The 12,538-nt window shown below is 37.8% G+C and overlaps 1 protein-coding gene across 1 annotated transcript in view; it reads left to right on the plus strand.

Moving 5' to 3' along the window:
* The window catches only part of LOC107092995 (AT-rich interactive domain-containing protein 1B-like), a 133,724-nt gene that overhangs the window by 107,218 nt on the left and 13,968 nt on the right, over positions 1-12,538 (plus strand). Inside the window, exons 6-10 of the mRNA XM_015387767.1 lie at positions 2,368-2,492; positions 5,578-5,681; positions 8,487-8,666; positions 10,061-10,273; positions 10,901-11,120. Of these exons, the coding sequence (XP_015243253.1) occupies positions 2,368-2,492; positions 5,578-5,681; positions 8,487-8,666; positions 10,061-10,273; positions 10,901-11,120 (842 nt within the window). The remainder of the gene's footprint in view (positions 1-2,367; positions 2,493-5,577; positions 5,682-8,486; positions 8,667-10,060; positions 10,274-10,900; positions 11,121-12,538) is intronic.

A 12,538-nucleotide genomic window follows, 5' to 3' on the forward strand; every position in this document is an offset into this window, starting at 1 on the left:
GCTCATTTTTCTGAAATTAAAGAAATTTCATGAAAGCCTTCAGGTAGAGTAACTGTAGGTCCATCATCCACCATTCTTAGAGTGTCTCCACCAACTTTCATTACAAAGTTACAGCCTTGCCTAAATCCCACAGAGGATAGATTTTAATATGATCAGAATCTGTGTGATTGATCACTCTGATGCAATACTCCACTGATACAGTAATTCATGCTTAAGGAGATTTGATAAAGTTAGATCAGTGTAGAATAACATGACTTTCCTCAGGAAGTACCCATATATGTATACAAAATATTTTTTATCGGAAAATTAAAATATTCATGTTTTCTGAAAAAATTAAATGTTGGTATTTCATTCACTAGTAGGAAAAATAATTTATATATATCCCTATGTATATTTTATATTTTTCCAGCTTTTGGTTTGAATTGCAACACATTTCATTAGTATTGACGAACACTTTGATAAGAAACTAATTTGCAACTGCTGTCATTAACAACGATGCACATACATTTATGACTAAAAAGTTTGACAGCCACAGGGTTTGCATTTTTCTCATTTACAGCATCCTTCAGCACATATAACAATGGTCCAGGGAACTGGACATTTTAGGATACTTTTTTTCTTCATTGTCTTCCATAAAATCCTCTTAGGAGACAAATGAAAACATGCAGTACTCTTTACACCGACTGTTTAATTCCTCCACAGTAACAGCAATGTCTTTGGGCTGCAGGTTGGCGAGCTTAAAATGCGGGTTTTGTTTTGGTCCTTAAGGGACTCATGAATCCACCACTCAGGCTTCCTTGTCTCCCTCCCTTCAAATTACTTGGGTTCCTTTTTTTCCTCACTTCTTTTTTCTCTGTGGCAGCAGGATACTTTTCTTTGCCTGTGCAAAGGTGCCCAAGAGCAAGATGGATGCTCTATGCCATCCCCCCTTCCCTTGCACATCACCCCTGCACCCCCCCACCCCCCAAGCCCTGATAGCGGCACATGCATATATTAAGCGTGATTAAACGCTGTGCAGTGCCTCCATCAAGTGCTTTCTAATGGGCTTTTTTATGACATGAATTAGTCATAATAGAAGAGTGCCACAGTTAAAAACCCACCAACCACTGATGTTGTTGTTGTTGTTGATCAATTGTATTATTCATTATTCACATGAGAACTTTTTTAAGTCATTGTAGGTGAGATTATTGAACATTTTCTTGAATTTAAAAACTTTCTAGTTCTGTGAGCATGCACACCGGATGCCTTATAAGAACATGACAATCAAGAGGTAATTTTATTACATTTTTTTGTCTTTGATTCATGCAAAGGTTTTTAGGGAAGACGTAGGTAGCATCGAAGGAGGATAAACCCCCTCATCACCACCTGCACCTTCCTGCCGTTACAAGAAAACAGGGACAGATAAGCGTGGATTTGGTTCGCTTGTTTCTTTGCCATGGAGCTCCCCTGTGCACCTCGGCCTCCATAGAGGGATTACATATGTATCATCCGCCCTGCTGTATGACTAATTACATCTGTGAGATGAGATTATGTGGAGGTTTACCAAACCGATCCCTCCTCTCCGGCAATGTGTGTCGTTTCCAACATGTGGTATTACATGATGTGTCTGTGTTTTAAAAGAAAGAATGCGAGTAAGGACAGAGTTAACTGACGTTTAAATCTGGATTGAGCCAAACTGGGTGCTTTCATGTTTTTCCTTTACCTTCGATCTGAATCATTTTCTTTCTTCATCATATTACATTTGTTCTCATCTTGCAAAGCGGTGCTATGTCTCTCTTACATGGTCATCCAGGAGATAATCTTTAATCAGCAGGAGAAATACAACCAAACATGTGTTTACCTTCTGGAAGGCTAGCCTTCTGCAGATAAGACCCCTCTGATGTCACTCACAACAGTGTGTGATGAGCTCCCTGAGCGAGGGGGGGGTCGAGCAAGCAGCATTGATTTCTGCTGCCACCATGGCAACAAATAACAAGATCCTCTCCAAAAGCACACCTTAATTAGTTAAATTATGGCTTCAGGGAGATGGGGGGGGGGATTAGTGGAAGAGGCAAGTAGAGAGATTTTTGTTTTTCTTTCCTGATGCTACGTGCTCGTTCTAAATCTTTCAGAAGAGCTGTTTGTTTGATCAGAGATATGCTATGTCTTTAGAGCGCGGCTTTCAGATGTACGCGGCGCTGAGTGTTTTCCTAAAGCAGCAAAGGAGGGCGGCAATGACAGACTGCCAAATAGCATCTCTGTCATTATGTGACTTCTGTTCCTCTGCTACCAGCATCTCTCCACAGCCTGTCATTACATTGTGACTAACTTGATTTATGTCTACTAAATCTAATAAGGATTTTATTTTTTCCCTGGCGTGTGTTGTAGGCAGGGAAGCTACCAAGGCCCTGGCATCAATCAGGTGAGCGCTGGCTCCTACAGTCAGCCAACAAGTAACAACAGTTCGACCACAGGAAACGGCCAAGGTCCCGGTTACGGTACCCCGCCTTCAGGTATATACACCATCTACACAGATTAAGTCATTTTCAACATCATCTGGTTATATGGTTTTGGGCTAAGATGTTTCTTTTGTTTATTTTAATATTTATATAATTGCCCAATTTATCTAATTTATAATATATTTTATATAATTTATTCTTATCAGATTATCCAATTGATTTCGACTAAGTGTTTTGTAAAGTAGAAGGAAAAGTCTCCCTGAGTTATTGCTTTGTACCGCCTCCTTTATCCTGTAATTGAACTACAATTTCTTTAAGTTATGCAATATCCTATTTCCTCACTTTCCAATTTGTATTCTACCCGCACTCAGTCTGGATGAAAATCATCTCTGGAACTTAATTTTTATGTGCCACAATATTTCAGTTGAAGATTTGAGCTAAAAATGTGCTTTAATATTAAACAGAGGCCCAAAATCGGCCCCCGAGGGCCCCTGTCCTGCGGGTTTTAGAGGTATCCAAGTTTCAGCACAGCTGATTCGTATGACGCAGTTCAGCTAAAGCTCCTTAAAATCAAGGAAACCTTTAAAACCTGCAGCATAGTGGCCCTTCTTTGGGCAGGCCTGATCTAAACCACTGCAGTGTAGCTCTGCCTGGATATTTCTTTAGAAAGGTTCTGACACAGCCTCAGTTCTTTAGTTTAATCTTACAAATTTACTTCAAGATCACCCAATAATTAGTCCCATCCCTTTTCCTGTCTCCTCTGACCATCTTCCTGCATGATGCTGCCACCACCATATTTCACCATATTCCTGTCTGTCTATGTTTATTTGGTTTTCTGTTTGTTCACTTATGTTCTGTAACAAACCTCTGAGACTCCAACAAAGAGTCACACACTGAGATATATTCAGTACACATATTTGGATTTTATTCACTTGTGAGTGGGGGGGGGGTATCCATAAGTGAGCTGGTGTAGATGGAAAAATGCCAGGGCTGCTTTGTATGCCATAGTCATGTAAGATGATAGGCAACACAGTGTACGATTTTCTATTTTTTTCTGTTTTGGAAAACACAAAACTAATGAAAAAAAAAATAAAATATATATATATAATTATATATATATATATATATATATATATATATATATATATTGTTGGATTTGTTATATCTCAAAACTATATTGAATTTTGTCATTCTAGAATAGGAAAAAGTCTAAACTGTCAGAGGAGCATGAAAACTTTTGCAAGTAACTTAAATGTGGATGAAATCAACAGCCTGAATTGTTAATGTTAATAAATTAAACTGATGGGAAAATCAGAAAAAAAACAGATAAACAGTGTTACGTTTATGGTTTAATGTTTTCTGTACAACAACATTTTTTTTTCATCGCTCCATTACTTGTTCCTTGTTTCCTAAATGTTAAATCTAATTTTAAATTCAATAATTTTTTTGTTTTTTGTTTTTTCTTGTGCCTTTTGGGATTTTTCTGTGAAAGATGGTGAAAAAAAAACATTTCTCATAAAAATTTGTTTTGTTCTGTTATTAAAAATCACAATGAGCCACAAAGAAAATGTTTTGTTATTAATAAATTTTGGTTATTAATTGATAAGATCCGCCCTCTGCACTTAAAAAAAATGCACACACTCAGCCCTGTACTCTCTCCTGAGAGGAAACGCCTATTAAACATGTGCCACAGTTTACACAAGCATATTTCTCCTCCTTTTACTGGTAGTGATGTGAAATTGATTTTTTCAAATAGCATGCCAAACTTTACCTGTCAAGTAGAAACTTTGCAACCGAGGCATCAGTCGAAAGCCCATGCTGTGATTTCAGCGTACACCATCATGTGAAATAATCTCTCAAAAGCACTCTGGGCTTGTTTCCTCTATTCCGAGGCCTTTTTCTTGTTCTTACGCACTTTGTAGACACTTTTTCTCACACGACCCTCAGCCTTTTCCAAAAAACCGCTGTGAGAAAGGTGAGATTTAATGACTGGCTGAAACCGTATGTCACCACATAAAATTGTGCATGCAAAGAAAAAGACAGCTAACTGAGGCCGAGCACGTGGGTAAAATTTGGCATGCTATGTGGTTTAGAGTTTGTTTGAATGAGAACCGTCATATTTGGTGATATATCCCAAAATGAAACTGAATCAGGGCTGCTTGAATATTGTTTTTTCCGATGTGGATGCTCACCTTAACCAAGCTGCAGGGCGATGTGGCTCCCGGGTAACCTGTCCGACTTTGCTTGGTAGTTGACGGGTGAAAAACTGCACCAGAACCTAAATTAGCCCAGAAATTAAGACTCGACTTTACAAAGAAAAACTGCAAACTTTTCTGCAGACATAAACTGTTAACGCCTATTAAACACGTGAAAGATCAAGGAGGTGCGGGGACGCAATGATAAGACTGTTGCTTGTGTGGATCTCATCTCACACATATTTACATATAAAACGTTTCCCTGCAAATAAGACTACTGGTAAAGTAAAAACAATCATGACATGCCTACATGTGTGTGTGCTGCAGTGAAAATTTTGGCATGTTTGCAGGGTAAATAAGGATCTGTGGCCACCATATACCTAAATACTATTACTAATAAATAAAAAACGTATCTTCCCTGGAGATAGATAACTTTTACCAGCAGTGATGTGAAATGAATATATCCAAATAGCAAACTAACTTTGCAAACTGTGCAACCGTCGTGCATCAATGCAAAGACCGAACTGTGATTTCAGTGCACGCCATCGCGTGAAAGAATCTTCCAAAAACACTCTGGTCTTTTTTCTCTATTATGAGCCTTTTCTCTTCTTCTCATACACTTTGTAGACACTTTTATTCTTACAACCCTCAGCCATATTCAAAGAACTGCAGTGAGAAAGGCGAGCTTCAATAATTGGCTAAAACTGTAGCTCACCACACATATACACCTGAAAGTGAGCGTGCACAGAAACATATCACCAGAATGACTGACAGTTAGGAGAGCCACTTTGATCATCCATCCGGCCAAAGAACATCCACCCCCATACATTTAACGTAAAAAAGTTAAAGTGGGACACATTTAAAAAAGAATCTATGCTGTGAATTGAGTTTAAAGATTTAGTTTTAATTGTTTTTGTTCATGTTTTGTTTCCTTTTGTTTAAAGGAGGAATGGGCCTCTCAGGAGAAAGCATAATGAGCCCAGAAAATAAACTGAGATTGGATGTCAAAGATGACAGCGGCCAAAACAACGAGCCACACAAACCAAAGGTAACCATCCTCTCCCCCAGATCCGTCTTTTCAGTTCATTTACTTCTTTGATTTTATTTCTTTTTTTATCATTTGGTTTAGCTTCTTTGATGTAAATGAAGCAAACCAAATCTGATCAGCATATGCTGCCTCAGCTCAGTGGGCTCTTTCTCTGTTGTTTTCTCCTCATATTTAATGATTTGTTTAACATTTACCAATCTTAATGTTTCCCTCGCTTTGTTTTTGCCTGCAGCACTCTTTAGTTGCTGATGTTTTGGCAGCTAGAGTTGCAATAAAGAGGGAGGCAAAGAGACAAGGAGGCGGATTTGGCATGTGCAGTATACATGCGTGCACGCTAAAAGAAGACACACTTTCTGAGTTTTAGTTACCAAACATGCAAAGTTCCCCCTCTGCCTCATTTAACTCATGCACACGTGTCTTTACATACAATGACAACTTCTTATTTTGACCCACTATAGCAGCTTAGCTCAGCTCAGCAACAACAAAACTTTGCTCTTTGCTCTTTTCTGGCCCTCCACCACTCTTGTTTTTGCCTAACAACTCATCTTCAGCACACATACACACTCACGCCTCCATCACAACCACTACACGCATTTTCCCTCCAAATCCCTGTCTTTTCTTTTGCTGATTACGGTAGTAGGGCCTTTTGAATTATTTAAGGCAGACGGAGCAGCCAGAAAGACCTCCAGTGCTCCCAAAAGAGATGATCTGTCTGCCAAGAGAGAGAAAACGAGTTCGATTCAAAAAGAGAGAGGGGCAAAAAGATAAGGTTTTGCTGACATGTGCGTTCTGAACACAGACAAGAAGCTCTTGTAAGCTGTTGTTCCCAGTTTTGCAGATTCTCTCTCACGCGCGCACACACTGACTTCCACGCACACCCACACTGATTCACCAATACTCACACACTTACACACACTGTGAGGAACTTTCTATCATTTGATCTACTTTAACTGCGACTGGCAAAATTATTCATAAACTTTTCATATTTGAGCAATCTCACATTTATGCAGGATCTGATGTATTCATTTGTTTTTACTCCGATGCTCCTTTATAAGACTATTTCATATTAACTATTCTCTATAGTTACAACAAACTGGCAACTGTTAAAAAGCAAATTCAACTTGAATATTTTTGAAAGGGTTTCTGCATAATCACTCCTTATGTATAGAAATAAAACCATAAAAAGCTCAAACTTGATCTTGCCTGTTATGTTAAAGCAGTAGCTAATTTGTATAATATTACACTGACTTCTAACACTGGCAGCTGAAAACTGTATTTATACATTTATGCTGAATGAAAATGAAAATGAAACTGTATGTGTCATTAGGTAGGTCATCCAGATGAGATTATGTAAAATTATTACCATTTTGACCTTGCATTACTTAGTTTTTTAAAAGGTGGAAATGCTGTTTCAATTATTAATAAAACTGATTATTTCTCATGCATATCCTGTAATTAAATGCCAACAAGAGCAGACTATAGAGAAGGAAATGTCCACTAGATTTATTAAATTATTTTCAAATGGAAATGCTTTAGGGTTTTTGGTCATAAGAGTATATAAAAAGAAGCTGTTTGCAGCCTATTTTTTTTTTTCTAACTAAAACTTTGTAAAAGTTGTAAAACAGATTTTTTCTTTTCTCTTACAATGGTCAAAGGGACATTAAAGTATGATTGTTTTTTAATGTAATTTGTTTTGCGAAATAGATTTCTGGCATGCGTGTTACAGAACACCTAAAAATTTTATGATTAGTTCAAAACTGCAGAAAATTCCACAAATATACGTTTGATTAATTGTTTAATTTTTAAACTTTTGTTTAATGAAAACAACTCACATTCAAACAGGATGTAAATCTGCTTTATTCCATGTTTTCAACTTGTCATGTTTGTTTTCAAAGTCCAAAAAGGACAGGAATCTCTCTTGTTATGAAAAAAAGTCTTAGTCATTCAAACCTTATAGCTGATTATCTTCCCTGGGTGATAAAATTGAAATAAACAGGTTTTAAGGATGTTTATGAAAATCAAAGGCATTTCAAATCGTGTGTATCGTATGTATAGCAGAGCATTAGTTTTTATTCTCCTTGAACCCCAGTCGGCCTCAGCAGATTGCCACTCACACTGGGCCTGGTTCTACTGGAGGTTTCTTCCTGTTAAAAGGGAGTTTTTCCTCTCCACTGTCGCTATAAGCATGCTTACTGTGAGGGATTGCCTTCCAGTCAATGAGTCTATGCAATCAACTTGTTTTCCTTAGATAGAAAACTTTGAATCAATTTGACTTGATGATCTGGTTGAATTGTAAAGTGCCTTTAGATGATGTCTTGTGAATTGGCGCTATAGAAATAATTTTAATCAAATTGATTTGAAATTAGCCTTGTATTCAGATACAAAACACACTGCATGTAAGCAAGCCTTAATGTGAACATTGGACAGGTCTTATTTATAATTGTGGGTAAATGTCTTGTTTCTAAATACATCTGTGCATGCACAAATCTTTTTTTACTCTCACATTGTTTCTGATTAAAAACTAGTAGGTCTTCTTCACTATACTGTAATAATAAATCACATCATAAATAAACTACCTGACTGACTTTAATCATCCCAAAGAGAAAGAAAAATAAAATGTTTATTTGTGAATTTTATTAAAGATAAAAACTTGATTTTGCAGATACTCTTCTGGTATATCTGAATATAGAAGTGGCAGAACTTCTTGGATAAACTATAAACTGTATTTCAGATGAAACTGCAGAAGATAGGTAAATTAAATATATATTTTTTTGCTCTAAAGTCTTATTAATGTCTCTCCAACAGCTGCAGGATGGTTACATGAACAATAACAACAGCAGTGTGTCCCAGCCAGCTACTCCAGGCAGCACCCTGCCCGTACCCTCCCCTCTTTCACCCAGTCCTGCCAGCCTGTCTTCCTACCACGGAGATGACAGCGATAGCATCAGTAGTCCACCTTGGCCTCTGAAGACCCCCTCCAGTCCAGTAAGATTTAGAAATCACATTTATTTGTTTGTTTAAATATTGTCTAACTATTAATTTAAAGAGCTTTTAAATCAGAGGTTGGCTTTTAAAGCCTGGTCTTTAAATTTGAGGGGGAGAAAATTGTTGTGAATGAGCTTTGAAATAAACACAGCTTGCACACTGGACGAATTAATCTGAGAAAAAAAGTGTTTAGTTTTGCTAGTTTGTTCAACCAGGGGTCCACTTCACAATGTGTAAATAACAGATGAATTTTTAATGACCCTGACTGGGTGAGTGGGTTGTTTTAGCAGAAGACAGCAGGAGAAAAATAAACTGCAATCTGTACATCGGGTAATACAACATGATGGTGGGTTTTATGCAGTGGCTCACAAAATTATTAAGATGCCTTGAGCTCTTTTGTGTTTTGATAGAGTTTCCTGTTTAAGAGCATAACAGAGTAGAGTTAAGAATGATGAACTAGAAGGAAAAAGACACATCTTTTTTAATAAAAAAAAGAATAATAGAAGTTTTTTCAACCCCCAGAAAGACAAACATTTATAAAAAAAAAAAACACCTTTTGTGATTATAGATCTGATGTTGGATCTGCAAATCTTCAGGGGTATTTCTTTACCAGATGTCAAGAGATGACGGTTTGTACTGAAACTGAAATCTCGATTGCAATGTAAAGTGTAGTTGACAAAAAAGTTGATTGATTGATTGATTGATTGATTGATTGATTGATTGATTGATTGATTGATTGATTGATTGATTGACTGATGTCTAGACCTGGTCTCTCAAATCATTAATTAGATTAATATTTGGACTTTGACTAAGCCAATCCAACAAACAAATATGCTTTGCTTTGCTTTAGACAATGTTAATTAAGCTCTAGCTTTGTGTTTTGAGTAAATATCAGGTAAAAGAAAGCCCTTAGCATGCTGCGGCTACTACCATGTTTTATCATGTGGATACTGAGTCTAGGTGTGGTGTTATTTTTTTTACCATTCATGTAATTGTGCATGTAATGGCATCCATAAAGCTGGTTTTATCCAACCTTGGCTTTTTTGTAAATTGCAATTGAAATTAGTAGCTTTTTTAATTTCTAAGACGGAATTTTTATGCTGTTCTTCCATTAAAGCCAGATTTTTTTTATCAGTTGACCAGCAGACAGTCATCCAGCTGAGCTAAAGATCTGTGCAGCTCTTCTGGACATTTCTTTATAATCAAAGTATCAGTTTTCTCTCCTTTTTATCTATATGAACCCCTGAACTACTTTGTGTGGGTCTATATGAATTAAATAGGATACACTAAAGCCTTTTAGGAAAAGTTTGGATTGTTTTGAATTTATATGATATCCATAAAATCTTATTAAAAAAAAAAACAATTTTTACACTACTGTGTGTGTATCTCTGCAGAAAGCCACTCCTAACTCCTCCATCAGTGGGGAGCGAGTCAGCCGACTCTATGACCTTGGTTCAGAGCCAGAAAGGAGATCTTGGGTGGAGCGCTACCTAACCTTCATGGAGGAACGGGGAACGCCTGTTTCACAGCTCCCTGTTGTGGGAAAGAAGCCGCTGGATCTCTGGAAGCTGTATGTTGCTGTTCGGGATATCGGAGGCCTTGCTATGGTAAACAGCCTCACAGCAGAATTTATGGAATAATATTACAGATTAAGGGAACAGTTTAAACTCAAAATAGCACTTAGTGGCAAATATTTGGCCTTTAAGCATTAAAGTCTTTGTAATCCTCTCATTTGCATGAGTTTTTTTTTATTCTTCCCTCAAGCCAAATTTGCAGGGAATCCAAATAAAACGTCTTTATATACAGAATGTATTTGAAAGCCTGGGGCGTCTATAACAACATGCATTCTTTTTTAAATGCTTCACAAAAGATTTTGAATCTGAAAGAAAAGCTAGAGTGAAGATCAATAAAGCTGAGTTTACCTTGCACTCCATCTCATACCAAATGATGCCAAGTCATTTTCTTCCAAAGCGAAAATGCAGAAAATCTTTAATTTGGCTGCGAGAGTAAATATGTTTTTCTTACTTACTGGAAGAAACTCATCTGGAATAAGAGCATCTAAAGAATTCCAGTATGCTGTGAGATTCATCCTTGGGATGTGATGTTTTCAAATTAATTTTTATTCCTCAAATTAAACCCAACATGTCAAAACTGTGCAACAATGTTAGGATTGTTTTTTTTTATTATTGAAATGAGATCACTGACATCATTGCTTGATTCCCTCAATCTGTCAGGTGAACAAGAACAAGAAGTGGCGCGAGCTGTCCGGCACCCTGAATGTCGGTACATCCAGCAGCTCTGCCAGCACGCTGAAGAAGCAGTACATCCAGTATCTGTTTGCCTACGAGTGTAAAATGGAGAGAGGAGAGGAGCCGCCAACAGACAGCAACAGCGGCGGCAGCTTGACTGAAGGGGACAGCAGGAAGCAGGTCAAGATCCAGCCGCCCTCGCCAGGTGATTCCTGATAACAGAGTGTTGCACTTCTTTTCTTTTTGGTTTTTTAAAGACTCCCTCCCATCTGTCAGCGGCCAGATAACAGGTGCTGTTCATCACACAAGATTTTATCCGTGATCCTCACAGCTGTGTCTGAAATCTGAAGCCAAGCTGCTATGTTTGCAAAGTAAAGGATGGATGGAAATTCTGTTAAAGCAGACCAGATTAAAACAGCATTACATAATAATACAGTTACCCTTATCTGAGAAGGCAAAAGGTTCTAGCACTGCCAGGGCAGAGATACCTGATGTTGACCATTTGGGGTTTTGCACAAGCCATAAAAAGGTCAGCAAAGAAAGATTGATTAAGCCAACTCTACACACAGAGAGGTCTCCATCTCCTTGAAGGTCGGGGTCAGTTTCCCAACACACCTAAAGCTAACGCCTGAACTGATTCACTAGCATGTAACCAAGCTTTTCAGAGTCCTGCTAACGAGTTCATATATGGGTCACATGTGCTGCAGCAGCTAAAGCCTTCAGGACACAAACCCTTAAGTATTAGTGTGCAAATTCAAACGTATCTAAGGCCGTTTCTCAACTTGTGTACTTGTGCGTTCTCATGTGCTTACGTATTTGTGAAACGTCATCAGCCTCAGCCCCAGTACTGCTCCAATTCACAAGACCACAAGACAGAGAACAGACAGTCTCTGTAGTTCTTGTCCCTCCCTCTTTACATGCATTAGAGCAGACTTGCCCGTTCTTGAGATTGACAGCTGTCCCAGCATGCACTGCGGTAGCTGCAGCTTTCAATGGAGCGTTTACAGAGCTCAGCGTATGAAGTTAAAAGTATCCTTTGCTGTTGTTATTCAATAAAAGTACGTTTTAAGATCATTTGAGGCGAGAACATTATACTTTTAAGCGTCACTATATGGTCCATTTACCGATTCAATAAGTAATTCAAAAAACAAAGACGTTCTGTTCAAAAGTACTTCCAGCCGCCCTGTTTAGCAGTCTAAGGTTACTAACTCAACTATAATCTGTTATTTCTACTTACTTTTAGATTTTTTTTTTCATTTAAGGAGTTCCAACCTTTAATTTCTGTAAATATCAACATTTAAACCTTTTAAGGAAAGTTTTTTTATATATATATATATATATATATATATATATATATAAGCTTTAGAATAGAAATCCCTCTGTTTACTTCAGACTGCTCCTGACACCCTACCAGACTAAATATAGACTGACAGTTGTGTGATGTCACTGAGGGAGCCTGGCCGGAGGGCTGGGGTCTGAGTGTGTTTGTGTGAAGCTGGTGGCGGGGAGGGTGGAGTGATTAATGAAGGCTGGAAAGCAGAATGTAAACAAACTCGACCTCTACGTCACCTCTCATTCACAAAAGCAGCTCAGCTGACTGATTTTCCTTCTTTTTTTTTTTTT

This window comes from Cyprinodon variegatus, unplaced genomic scaffold, assembly GCF_000732505.1.
Source record: "Cyprinodon variegatus isolate N-32 unplaced genomic scaffold, C_variegatus-1.0 Scaffold403, whole genome shotgun sequence".
Lineage (NCBI taxonomy): Eukaryota > Metazoa > Chordata > Actinopteri > Cyprinodontiformes > Cyprinodontidae > Cyprinodon > Cyprinodon variegatus.